The 12,443-nt window shown below is 40.5% G+C and overlaps 1 protein-coding gene across 3 annotated transcripts in view; it reads left to right on the top strand.

Moving 5' to 3' along the window:
• The window catches only part of ncanb (neurocan b), a 183,248-nt gene that overhangs the window by 58,481 nt on the left and 112,324 nt on the right, over positions 1 to 12,443 (top strand). For all 3 annotated transcript variants that reach the window (XM_069522286.1, XM_020080468.2, XM_069522287.1), the window contains exon 2: positions 11,176 to 11,258. In XM_069522286.1, the coding sequence (XP_069378387.1) occupies positions 11,186 to 11,258 (73 nt within the window). In that variant the 5' untranslated portion in view covers positions 11,176 to 11,185. The remainder of the gene's footprint in view (positions 1 to 11,175; positions 11,259 to 12,443) is intronic.

Raw genomic sequence — 12,443 nt, forward strand, 5'->3', positions numbered from 1 at the left:
ATTTAAATGTCCATCAAAGCAGCAGATTCATCCCACCACTTGGCTTCAATGTGTGTGAGGAAATTGTCAGAGACGAAAGCTTCTCAGTGTGTTTGTTTATGAGATAAATTTAAGAGCATATAAGTGGATTAGGTGGAATTTTGAACTTGAAAAGCTAAGATAGTGGATTGGACTGTTTTCAGACATAAACTCTGGAAAATGTCAATAAATTGGGTTCGGACATTTTCCGTTATTGCATTTTCGCATATAAATAACACAGCAGGAGAGTGTCCAGGTCTGACACATTCACAACAATAGAAAAAATATCATTGAGGAGAGGAGTGGTGCCTGAGTAGAGCACACAGCATACAGACGGAAATCATGTGTTTTCGTTTACAGCACATCAACACTGGCATCGGCCCGTATCTCGAAAAGCTCTAGAATCTGGTGGTCTTTTCAGGTTTAAAGTCTTTGTTACCATCTCCAAAGTGTATACATTTTACTCAAGGGGTTTAGCTGTAATTGTATAGGAAAATGTCTGGAGCAACTGACATGGGCATTTGCGTTCTAGAACCCCTGACACATAGAGGTATCTGAATACATAACTGCCCTTATTCCATCGATCTCTCCCCTTCTTTTCCGACCCCTCCTCATCTCCCAGGCTACTTCTCAACTTCCTTGAGGAAAAATACACAATGTGATTAGATGAATTCCTTAAACGACAGACAAATCTCATCCCTCTGTTGATTAGTCTGGTCTCTTAGTGTGGTTGGATGGCATGACAAGGGAGCTGGAGGAATGAAGCAAGGGAAGGTTTGGCAGAATGAAATATATTCTCTGCTTTTTAGTTATTGCATGATATGTTAGAGAGCTTTGTGACCTAACATACACAACAGAGCTTTCATAGACATTACTTTCCTGATCAAGGTTCATGGATCCGTCGTGAATCATCCTGCATGTGCAGAAGGATACAACTATAATTAGTAGTTTGTATTTCTTCATAAAGACCATATCCTCATGATGCAGTGTGACTCCAAGACATAAACCATAGTATTTACTTATCACTCCACCAACACAACTACATGGCTGTAGGTCAAGAGCCAAGCTCAAACTCATGACACTTTATCTGATACAATCCTGCTGATCAATTGACCACCACTGTATTTATCCTGATGGTGGGATCTGGTGCAGGGTTGATAGTGCAGGTTCACTGACTGACTGCCAGCCCTTTACCCCTGCATGATTCAGTGTCCCTGCTCCACTGACTTTGATTAACTGAGGAGTCTTTACAGCCTGCAGTCGACAACGAGGATTTACTGAATCCCAGATGCCCCTGGATCCTGCAGACAGGGAGTGAGAGAGAGAGAGATGTTACAGCAATGTGAGCGAAGGAGAGCGGAAATACAGTGAGGAGTAGAATGACAGAGAAAAGAAACAATGTAGAGAAGAGAGCAAAAGGTTGAGAGCGGAGTGGTGGAGAGGTACTAACCTGGCTGCCAGCCCAGTAGAGGTCTTGCAGACCTTCTTTAATAAACTGATAACATCCTTTCACCACAATAACATACGGCTGTATACAAAGAATTTAGTGTGTGTGGGTTGGTTTTGAACAGTGATGGAAACATTTTGGATCACAATCAACAAAAGTTTTAATATCATTTAACTGTTTAGAGAACATATAGGAAATCAACTGATGACAAATACAAATTTTTAATTTTAACGGAAAAAGATCACAAACATTCACTGGTTTTAAATGTTAAATGTTTTTTTTTTCATGATTCTGAATAATTTCTTTGTTATGTGTATTTATGTACAAAAGCAATCTGAAGGTGACACCTTAGACTCTGGGGAAGTTCTAATGAGCATTCATTTTGATTATAAAAGTAATAGGCCATTGTAAACAGATATTTGTCCGCATCCACACCCTCACAAAAAAGTGAGTAGACTGACAGTGCTTTGTCCGCTGTATTCACCACTCTGCTTTTCTAAATTCTTGTGTACAAGGTGTCGGAACATTTTTTCTTTCCCTGTGCGCTCGTCTCAAGCCGCATTTAAATTCCAGGCGAAGACAAGCAGGCGGCCAAGGAGACCTTGATGTGCCCAGAACAAGTTTAACATTTGCCACCGTATAAAGTGGCTCGGCAAATGAGAAGCCTCAGACATTTGAAAATTGCCTGGCCGCCCTTTCTGCACGTAGAAAGCTTTGTGTCACCTCATTTTTCATGAGAATCTCTCCCTCCCTCTCTTCGGTACAGTATCTCACCCTTTCACCAGATATTTTCTCATCTTTCCTTCTCTACATCTCACCCTCGCTCTTTTTCAATTCACATGTACGAGATGACCTTGTCTTTTCTCGCCGCAGAGAGCGAGGTAAAAAGCATTTAACGAAACAAATGAGTGATAGTCGATTCCAGCCTTCTCTTGACCAGGGTGCCTGCTGTTGTTCGCTCGTGGTCAGCTGCATTTTATCAATAACGGAGAGCGTGGTGGCTTTCAGCTGTAAGTAATAGGTTTCTATATAGTTGTGGGCAGCCCTAAAGCTTATTCCTGCTCTGCACCATCACACTGCTCAGCAATGTCATCTCTGTTTTGTGCCGTAGAGCCTTGTGTTGTGTGGCACACAGCCTCTCTCCTTCGTCTTCTCAGAAAAACATGTTTATTTCCAACTGAAGAATCATGGCAAAAAAGCCAATAAATGAAAAGATTGATTCCACCACAAGCACTTATTTAAAGCACAGTGAGAACGAATGTGTGGGTATATACGTGCACGCTGTGCAGTAAAACACTTAACTTTAATTGACAGCACTTTTCAGATCCGCGGTGATAAAGCCTGAACAAGCACGGCCTCATCCTTGCTTTTATTCTCTCTCGTCCTTCCTTTCATTCCTGTCCCTTTTTGTCTAACTCCTGATTAACTGCACTCTTCATATGAGCATGACGAGAGCATATTAATCATGATCTGCATTTCTATAGAACCTTTCCACATAATAATAACAGGCTGTTTTACATCGTAATATTCATATATATGTATCAGTAAAAGGTTGCGATAATGATGAGAAACTGAGACAGTAACAGTAAAAGCATTGTAGTTTGACAGTTCTGCTCTAGTTTAAAGGCTTAAATAACTTTTGAAACACTTTTTAAAGCTGTTGTGGGGTTTTTTCCCAATACATTACATTACATATAATTTAGCTGACACTTTTATCCAAAGCCACTTACAATAAGTGCATCAACCATGAGTGTACAAACCCAAAACAGCAAGAATAATTAAGGTTCATTAGCTTCATAAAAGCTTAACTACAAAGTGCTCCATGGAAGTGCAATATAAAAGTGCAACTTTACTTTCATCTTCTTGACCAAGGTGTAGACTTTCTGCTGTCCTGATGTCAACTGGCAGCTTGTTCCACCATTTGGGAGCCAGGACAGCAAACAGCAAGTTGTAATTTTGTTGAGTGGCTAGCTCGCAGTGAGGGAGCATCAAGCCGATTGGCAGAGCGGAGTGGAAGGGCTGGGGTGTAGGTTCTAACCAAGTCCTGGACATAGACTGGGCCTGATCCGTTCACAGCATGGAACGCAAGTACTAGTGTCTTGAAGCCGATACAGGCAGCCACTGGTGACCGGTGAAGGGAGCGAAGGAGCAGATCAGTGTGAGAGTTTTGTTTTGTATGTGTCACATCTCTGCTTTTGTTATAGTTTTGCTTCAGTTTTATTGTTACATTCCTTGTGTATCTTCGACTCTGTTAAACTACCTTTCATTGACCATTTCCTGTTTTATTTGAACCCCTACTCACCATATAGGGACTTGTATATACAGGACTTTATATTGAGTTTATTGGCAAAAAGGCTTTTGGACACAGCTCAACACTTTTTCTCTTCACCGGTAATTATGTCATTGTCACAGGATTATGACGTATACAACAACGTCGGCCAGTGGAAAATCCAATAACGAATTCAAACTATATTTTGAATTCAGACCAATCATTACAGGTTGAACACAAACTACCCCACTTCTTACTTCATGACGTCACTTATCATATTATATTATATGATCAGGAATAATCATCTGATCAATATAACCTTTAGATTGTCTCTGGAGCTTTATTATTATATCTTAGAAGTAGAAGTTTTTATTTTTGACGTTGATCTTTAAATTAAAGTTATTCATCTGCACATACAATCCCAAATAATAATCCCTCCAAGCGACAAGACTGAGTTATTTTTCTCACGCACGCACTAAAAAAAACAAACCAACCCTGCTTCCCCTCACATCGGCATGCAGGGTAATAAAATACAACCAAAAGCATCCCAGTGTGTGTTGAGTGGAGATGTATGCACAGATGCACACACTAATGGGTTTCTATCATGTGCACACATGCACATGTGTGTCTGAGTGCGTGTCTCCAGACTCTCTCACGAGCATCTGTCGTTCCTCATGTCATTCTCCACTCTGCTCACACTCCACAAGTGCACAGGTACATTTGCATTCCCATAGGTATTTTGTACGTTGCACATTCAATGTTTATAATATCGCAGACTTCATTATCATGCAGAGCTCTCGGAAGGTCTCCTCCCTCATAACTGGCATCTTCCTCTGCCTCTCAGGCCGTATAAGGAAAACGTTATTGCCTGAGTGTGCAATGTGTGTGTGTATGTGCATGTGTGTGTGTGTGTGTGAGTCCTTGTGATGGAATGAAACTGTCTCTGGCTTGTGCTGTGTCTAAGCCCATATGGTGGGCTCTGAATCAGATGGCAATTTCTTCATTTTTGGGAGCCCAGCCACAGTCTCACAGTGGTCCTCCAGCTCTCTTTCTCCTCCAAGCATATACATACAACAGGCCCAGCAAAGCATCAGGGGAAATTTCTGGCTGCATAAGATTCCCTATCAACTCCCCCCCTTCTCTCTATTTTCACACCCTCTTTTTCCTTACTTCGTCTTTCTCTAAACATCCTACCACCTCTTTCATCCCCTCACAACCTCTGTCTTTTCCATCCCTCTCTTCCACATGGTGATTGAGCAGTCCAGTGTGTTATCAGTGACTCATCTGGATTGTCTTCTGCACAGTGTCTTCATTTCTGGCCCACATTTTCTTTTTTTTTTCTAATGCGAGTAGTCCTGCTGTTCCACCTTGTACAGGTTTTATCAACTGCAGTGTAGCCACCCACTCAAACATTGTTTTCATCTTAGTGCTTTTATACAGCACCTCCCAAGCGACGAAAAGAAACAAAAACCACAGTGAGGATGATGCATTCCATAAGACAGGTGCAAATGCAGAAACGGCCCCATTTGTGCAGAAAATTCTGAAGCACTAAAGCCATTTATGTTTGACGCAGTGTGACAGGTTGCTTACTAAAACCTTGGTAATATCCTCATGAAAAGAAAACAGTCTTTTGTCACCTGAAGGGTAGCCTCATTTTTCACTCTAAGGAACTTATCCATAGACATTGATGGGACTAACTCCCCCTGTGAAACCTGCGTCATTACCTGAGTGTGTGCGTGCGTGTGGGCGCGTACATGCTGCCGGAACAACAGCCATGTGTGGTGATTGAGTGACAGACAGGCTGCCTGAGTGATTAATGAGCCCACTTAATAATGCATCCTGGTGAGGGGAAGAGTGACGGAACAGTTTGAGTGGAGCAAGGGAAATAAAAGTAAAAGAGAGAAAAAGAACATAAAAATTGTGAGACGTGGATTCAGATGGTGGCAGACGTTGACTGGCAGCTAAATTCTTCCAAATATAGACGGGCAGAATAAGGTGGAGGGTGAGCTAAAACGACAGATGGGACCAGACCTGCCTTCTCCAAGACAGGCTGCAGGTCGGGCTTCTGAAGGTGTTTCTGACAGGGACAGAAAACAAAGTGCAACAGCTTGGCTCTGGATCCTTCTCCAGTGTGTCTGTGTCTTTGTCTGCCCGTCTGTCTGAAAGCATCGAGCTGTCTGTCTCCTGCTCTGTGTGTCATATCTACAGTATCTGTGACAGGCTTGAAGGGAACAGTTCACTCGTCTGACATGTGGAGATCCGGCTGGATCTCTCCAGCTGGTATTAAACACAGAAGGAGATCTCACACTGACTCTCAGCAGATTCAGATCCCTCAGTTAAAGTTTTGGAGAAGTTGGCACTTAAATGTTGACTGACATATGACAGTCCTCTAATGTCACTCTCTGTAGTTACTGTTGATGTCAGTGTTTCTTTAATCGCACCCACATGTTCATTTTATTCAGTGTTAAATGTGCCACTTAATTTCTTTAAATGGGTCTTAAGTTACTCATGAAAGTAAATTAATTCTTCTCATTTCTAGCCAACCATCGTGGATTTTGGCAACTGACATTACAACTGTCACTAGCAAATTTTATCAACTACAGTGTAGGATAAAATAGCATTATCTTATTATTTATGCTGAAACCGCCTGAGTTGTCTTTTAAATGTTTCTTGCTGATTTGATTTAATCCATAATCTCCCCGAAACGTTTAATACATGACATTAATATAAATACCGATGCTAAAGCAACATATCTCAGTCAAAAAGTCAGTGTCTCCACCACATAATAAGGAGTTGCATTGTTTTTGTATTGAGGAAGTTATGTCTTTACTGCTGAACTGATTTTGGGTGAGGTACAAAAAGGCCCCCATTAACTATTCAAGCAGTTTTGAATAAGGAGGCTGATCCAGGAATTAGTTTTAACTTTATGCAGTTTTTGAAATGTTGGGTAATTTTCAATAATTCATTCAAAGATCTATCTGAAAACAAAATCATAATAGAATGTTAATATCTATAAACAGGTACAGATCCTGATAATGATCTGGATGTATCTGGCCTCAATACACGTTAATGCCGTATGGTGAGAAAGCAGCTTGGCAGAGGTAGTCGCTCTCCCACGTCCCTTCAAGTAAAGTAAAGAATAAGAGTCAAGCAAACATGTTATTAATTCCAACATATGCAATGAATAGTTCACAGGCTTCATATGGAAAAACGACTTTATTTTTATAATTTAAGAGAAAAAGCAGCATGAATGAAAACCAATAAGTTAAGCAAATTGAAAAAGTCTAAAACTAGTTTGGCTCCCACCCACCCACACACACACACACACTTATGTAACTAGAATTCTTCTATTGGAAGGAATTCTACAGTGGAGATACAGTAGATGGATAACGATGCTTCATAAAGGGAAAGAAGGGCACAGATCTGACAACGCAGAGGTCAGAGCCTCTGCTATATGCTCGTGAAGAAGAATAGACAAAAGAGGAAGAGAAGGTTATTCAGCTGTTGCACTTTGAATTCATTGTGGATGTGCGAGCTTCAGAAAATGCCTCAATGTAATATTAATCAATAGCAGAGTAAGTACGCTTAGAGAGAGCATAGGTGGAGAAATAATAGATGAAGTATATAATAGTATAGTCACTGTAAACATAGCTCTGACCCTAGGAGCACACATAAGGATCTTCTATTGATAAACTAAAGATTAAAAAAGAGAGGGTATGAAACTGTTGTAGAAGAAGAATCACTTGCGTTTCATAGTGGTTGGGCTTTAGACTGTATAATGAAAAAGCCAAAGCAGCAGTCCAGGTAGACTTTATGTATGCATGCACAGTTTAATTGGAGATTTATGAAAGCTACAATTCAACAAACACAAACTGTCCTTTAGCTTCATTTTTAATAACCCCAACTTTACTCTCCAGTGTAATGTCAGGTCTGTTGTGTATCTCCTATCTAATTAGGGCTGCTTCTGTGAATGTGATGGTGTGAATCATTAGTCCGAGGTCCAGCTCTGCTGTTAAATGGGCGTGTTTCTTTCCCTTTGTCACCAACAACAAAGCAGCACATGAAAGAAGATTCAGGGTTTCAACAAATTCACTATCACTGTAAAATGAGCAAAAAATCCCAAATATAGAGTTTGGATACAAATATACAAAATATCTGAAAAACAACACAGAGGAGACGGTACCTCAGGCTTTGAGGTTATTGGATGTTTCTTTTTTCCTATGCTTGAGGAAGCGTGAACTCTAGCATACAATGAAAATCAACTCATTAAGGTTTTCTTCAGTCATATCATCTTTAATCTCAACAAAAAGATTCAGTATTTTGATTTACGGAATCTGTAGCAAGGGACGAGAATTTGGGGGTTAGTTTGACCAATAACGTTTGAGCAGGCTTCAGCCACCATCAGTCCATGTGGAGAGAAAAAAACACATTGACCAAATACATTGGTTACCAGCTTTTTACCCTATCTTCATTTATATTCTGCTGATAGAGATAGTAATAATGATTTAACTTGCTAGTTGTGGAAAAATAAGTCCAACTCCATTATCGCCTCTCAATGTGCTGGTCAGACTGTGCACAGCAAATGGAACCCCCCCGGAGACTAATTTGTCATCACACAATAACCAATTGGGCTCCAAAATTGTATCTTCATTAATGTCAAAGTAATGTTAGACTTAAATGACAGTTAGCAGCCTATGGCACAGAAATAAGCTAAGAAAAAAGGCATAGAAGGCTTTAAAAAGTTGACACCAGTTTGCAAAAAATGTTCATTACCTCAATTATAAAATTTAAAAAGCATTTTACACAAGTAAACTAACCGACAGTAGTTTATTTTCCTACCTTAATAGGACTAAATGATTTAGTTATGTGATTTGTAACTGCCTCATATACTGAGAATGCACAACGCACTCATACACACACTTTTAAATCAGCTTCCATTCAGTTGTGGCTCGGCAGAGCTGTTTGGTATGAGGTCAGTGTTTTTGTCCTTGGCTGCACCCACTGAGATTGACTCAGAGTGACCAGCACTGCTGTAACTGACACTGGCTATCTGTTTCCAGCATCTCTGCTACCAGCCGCCAAATCTGCCCCCTCCTCCCCCAAACTGTTCTCCTGTCCTCGGGCCCCGCTCGGCCCGCCGCGTCTCCGGAGATGTCACATTCATTATTTACACTCAGGGTTTCTGGGGCCCCACGGCGCTGGCTGACTTACCTCATTTGGTCTCTATCTCCTGGCTCTTGTGACACACACATATTACAGTAGCAAATAGTCAAAATCACAAAAATAAATGCACAGATTTATTTACACGAACATGAACACGCACGCACACGAGGAAATTAATTCAGCCTTGTTCGACTCTGTTTCCATTTTTTGTTTCCTTTCTCGCTCTAGGCTGCTGTAAGCACACAGATTAAACTGAAAGGTTGTGTAGACATTTTGGCTCAGAAAACATTTCAGTTTCATGATAAACGCTGAAGATAGTCACATCACATTGTATTTTTTAATGCTTCACATCAAAACACATCACTTTCTTTTAAGAATTTACATTGAAAACTAAGCTAGTGTGTAAGACTACAACAAAAACCTCCAGTTACTTCACCAGAAATACTTTTCCAAATAAACATATCCAGCTATACCACAGAAGCCAACCTGGCTGTCAAAAATATATTTTTGAGTATTTAATACGACAACACTGATGTGGCTCAGCAAGGTTTTCAGCACGCTGTGTGCAACCACGGAACCCAGAGGTCCATCATGTCAGATTTGGCTCTGGTGCTTTTATCTGGTTATTTCTAATGCTGAAGCTGCACCAGCATCTTTCCCTGTTGTTGTCTGCCCACAGCTGAGCAGGAATTCTCTGTTAATCCCACATCACATTTCAACAAATGCTTTTATTCAGGAGGTAAACAAACCGTGGATTGAATTTTTCTACCTGGTGTTTTGTAAACCAGTACAATGAACGTACTTTAGTCAAGTTGATTTACTTGACAAAACTTTTTCTTACCTGGATGACTTTCACTTTGTTGGCTCAGGCTACAAACACACTAATAGGTTTGTCTTGCATCCACAAGCCTCTAAATGTAGACTTTTGTAAACTGCTGGTTTTAGTTTGAAATCTCTGGAGTTGTGTTTTAGTCTGGACGGGCAGACATTTGGAAATAATCACACCGTCACCTGTATTCACTTCCTGATTGGGTCTTTTCAGTCACGACCATAGACTGTATATAAAGATGGACGACATGACAGCTCCGCAAAAGTGAAGCCAAAGCGTCTCCATTGCCACCTGGTGGCTGGCTTCAGTATAGGTCATAAATCTTGCCTCCTCCATGTTGGAGGATAGGACAGGGACTAAACTGAAAAGCTAAAGTAAGAGTTCAAATTTTTCCAGTAAGTTTGTTTTTAATGAGTTATTTGAGTCTATGAAAACAGGATGACGTGTCGTGATTAAAGCAGGAATTGTCTCATGAATGGTCGATTGCATGCTTCTGTGGGACCTCACTACATCACCTGATTGCTACTGTGCAGACTCTGGTTCCAAATGTGCAAGACGGCAGCATATGTGTGGTATTTTAGCTTTCTTTCTGGATAGTGGGAGGAAATGGAGAGATGTCGTCCATCTTTACACAGTCTATAGCCTGGACAGGCAGAAAAGAGGACATTTGGAAACAATTGGAAGTTTTACTAACACTTACTAACCCATGTCTACTTTTCGCCATTGCTGTTTTTCTTCATACTATTTTCTGAAACTAAGAACTTGAATGCTCACTTTATATGTGTTTTAAAGTGTTTTGGTATGAACGGAAAGTATTTCTCAACCAGAGCAACCATCCTAGTCTCGATGGAGGTTATTTTATTTTTAAAAAGAAGCCTCAGTGTTGAGCACAGTTGGTTCCATAGATTTTAACCAAGTGTTTCTGGAGCTCATCAGTATAATGTGAGCATCATTTGTCCATAATAGTTTTTTTGACCTGCCTTTTTACTCAGTATCTGTAAATGTAGGTTTAACCTGTTAACCTGAATAGTGATAAAGTTTTAAAGACAAAAATTAAACAAAGCCCTTTAAATTTCATTAAGAACAATACTTCTCTGTGAAGTATTGTGAAATGAAAAGGAAACTTCTACTTTATACTTTAAAAAGATCAAACATGACGGCCGCATGTCAACTTTATTCATCCAGCTTTTCAAAACCCTCAATCACAGCCTGAAAGAGCTTCATCACACCCACAATATGAAACAGTAAAGTGAAGAATTAACTGACAACCCTCTATCCTGAGGCCCTCGTCAAGAAAAACAAGAAAAGAAAATCCCATGAAAGGGAATTACTATGAGTCACTCATCCAAGTCTACAGTGTGCATTAGAAAACCCTCACAACTGAAATGTGTTGAATCCAGTTTCCTATGTGAACTCACACTCCCTCCCTCTCTGTTCCTCTGTCTCCAGGTGCAGCAGGATGCTGGGTGTACTGCCTGTGTGTGGACTGCAGCCCCTGCTGGCCCTCCTTCTGCTTCAGACTGCAGTCTGTGGTGAGTCCTCATTAGACCGGAGGCCGTCTCTGTCACCTGAGTGTGCTGTACAAACCTTGACATGATTCTACCAAACATTTCCAATATCCTCTGATGTGTGAGCTTATCTCACATCAGTGTTCTGCCCCACGAATCATCAGCTGCTTTCAGACATGCATTGAACTGGATAATCCGGCGCGGCTGTATGTGAAAATGCAAAGGTGGGATTCAGTTCCTTCAGACATTCTCAAGAGTTTCTCCTGCCAGCCCCCTGGTAAAAACTTTGGATGGTGTCTGAATGAGCCCATATGAGAACAGAAGGAGATTGTGCAGAGAATGCACCACGAGCGAGTGGGCACGTACATGACATTTCTAACACCAAAGACACAACAAAACATAAAGAGTACAAATGTCTCTTGATGACAAAGAGAGCTTTCACAATAACAGCCAACCCCAATGTCAACATGCTGTGAACAAAAACACATCATCTTTGCAGTGGAATGTATTAATTACATATCATATATGGAGGCTTGAATCCTCCTGCATCGAGTGCAAGTTCTGTTCTTACCCAGCTCTTAACTGCATCTTCCCAAAAATGCATCTGAAAATCAATTTATGAAAGTCTTTATTTGAATTATAAATTTGTACTTTTGCAACTTGTACACCCCTTATAATGCAACTTTAATACGTGAAGCATGGCCCTCTTACATATGACTTACATACAAGCCTCACACAATGAGACACAATGAGACAAATGATGCCTCCACTGCAGTGATTCATCTGGGATGAATATCTGCAGAGCAGGGGGAGGACACAGGAACTGGATGAGAGGCAGAGTGATGTGTGAGAAAGGTAATCTAGCATGTCCGTCCAATCAAAGATGAGTAAATCCCACATCAACTCGAGGAAGCCAAACAGCAAGCAATCACTGTGCTCTATAGGCTGAGTGCTCAGTGAGAAACAATGGGAAACTTTAACTGCCCCGTTTGTTCAGATAATGAACAGAAGTCACAGGTAGCTGTTTGTATTGTCTGTATCTTAAAGCTTCGAAAAATCATGAAAAATGCTCATCATCAAGATTCTAGTGTAAGAAACAAATTGAATATTCTGTCTGATCGACAACACAAATTATTTTACTTTGTTATACATGTAAAATGAGGAAAAAATGAATATATTCTCACATTAAAGAACCAGGGAGCACACATA

This window comes from Paralichthys olivaceus, chromosome 3 (assembly GCF_024713975.1).
Source record: "Paralichthys olivaceus isolate ysfri-2021 chromosome 3, ASM2471397v2, whole genome shotgun sequence".
NCBI classification, from domain to species: Eukaryota; Metazoa; Chordata; class Actinopteri; order Pleuronectiformes; family Paralichthyidae; genus Paralichthys; species Paralichthys olivaceus.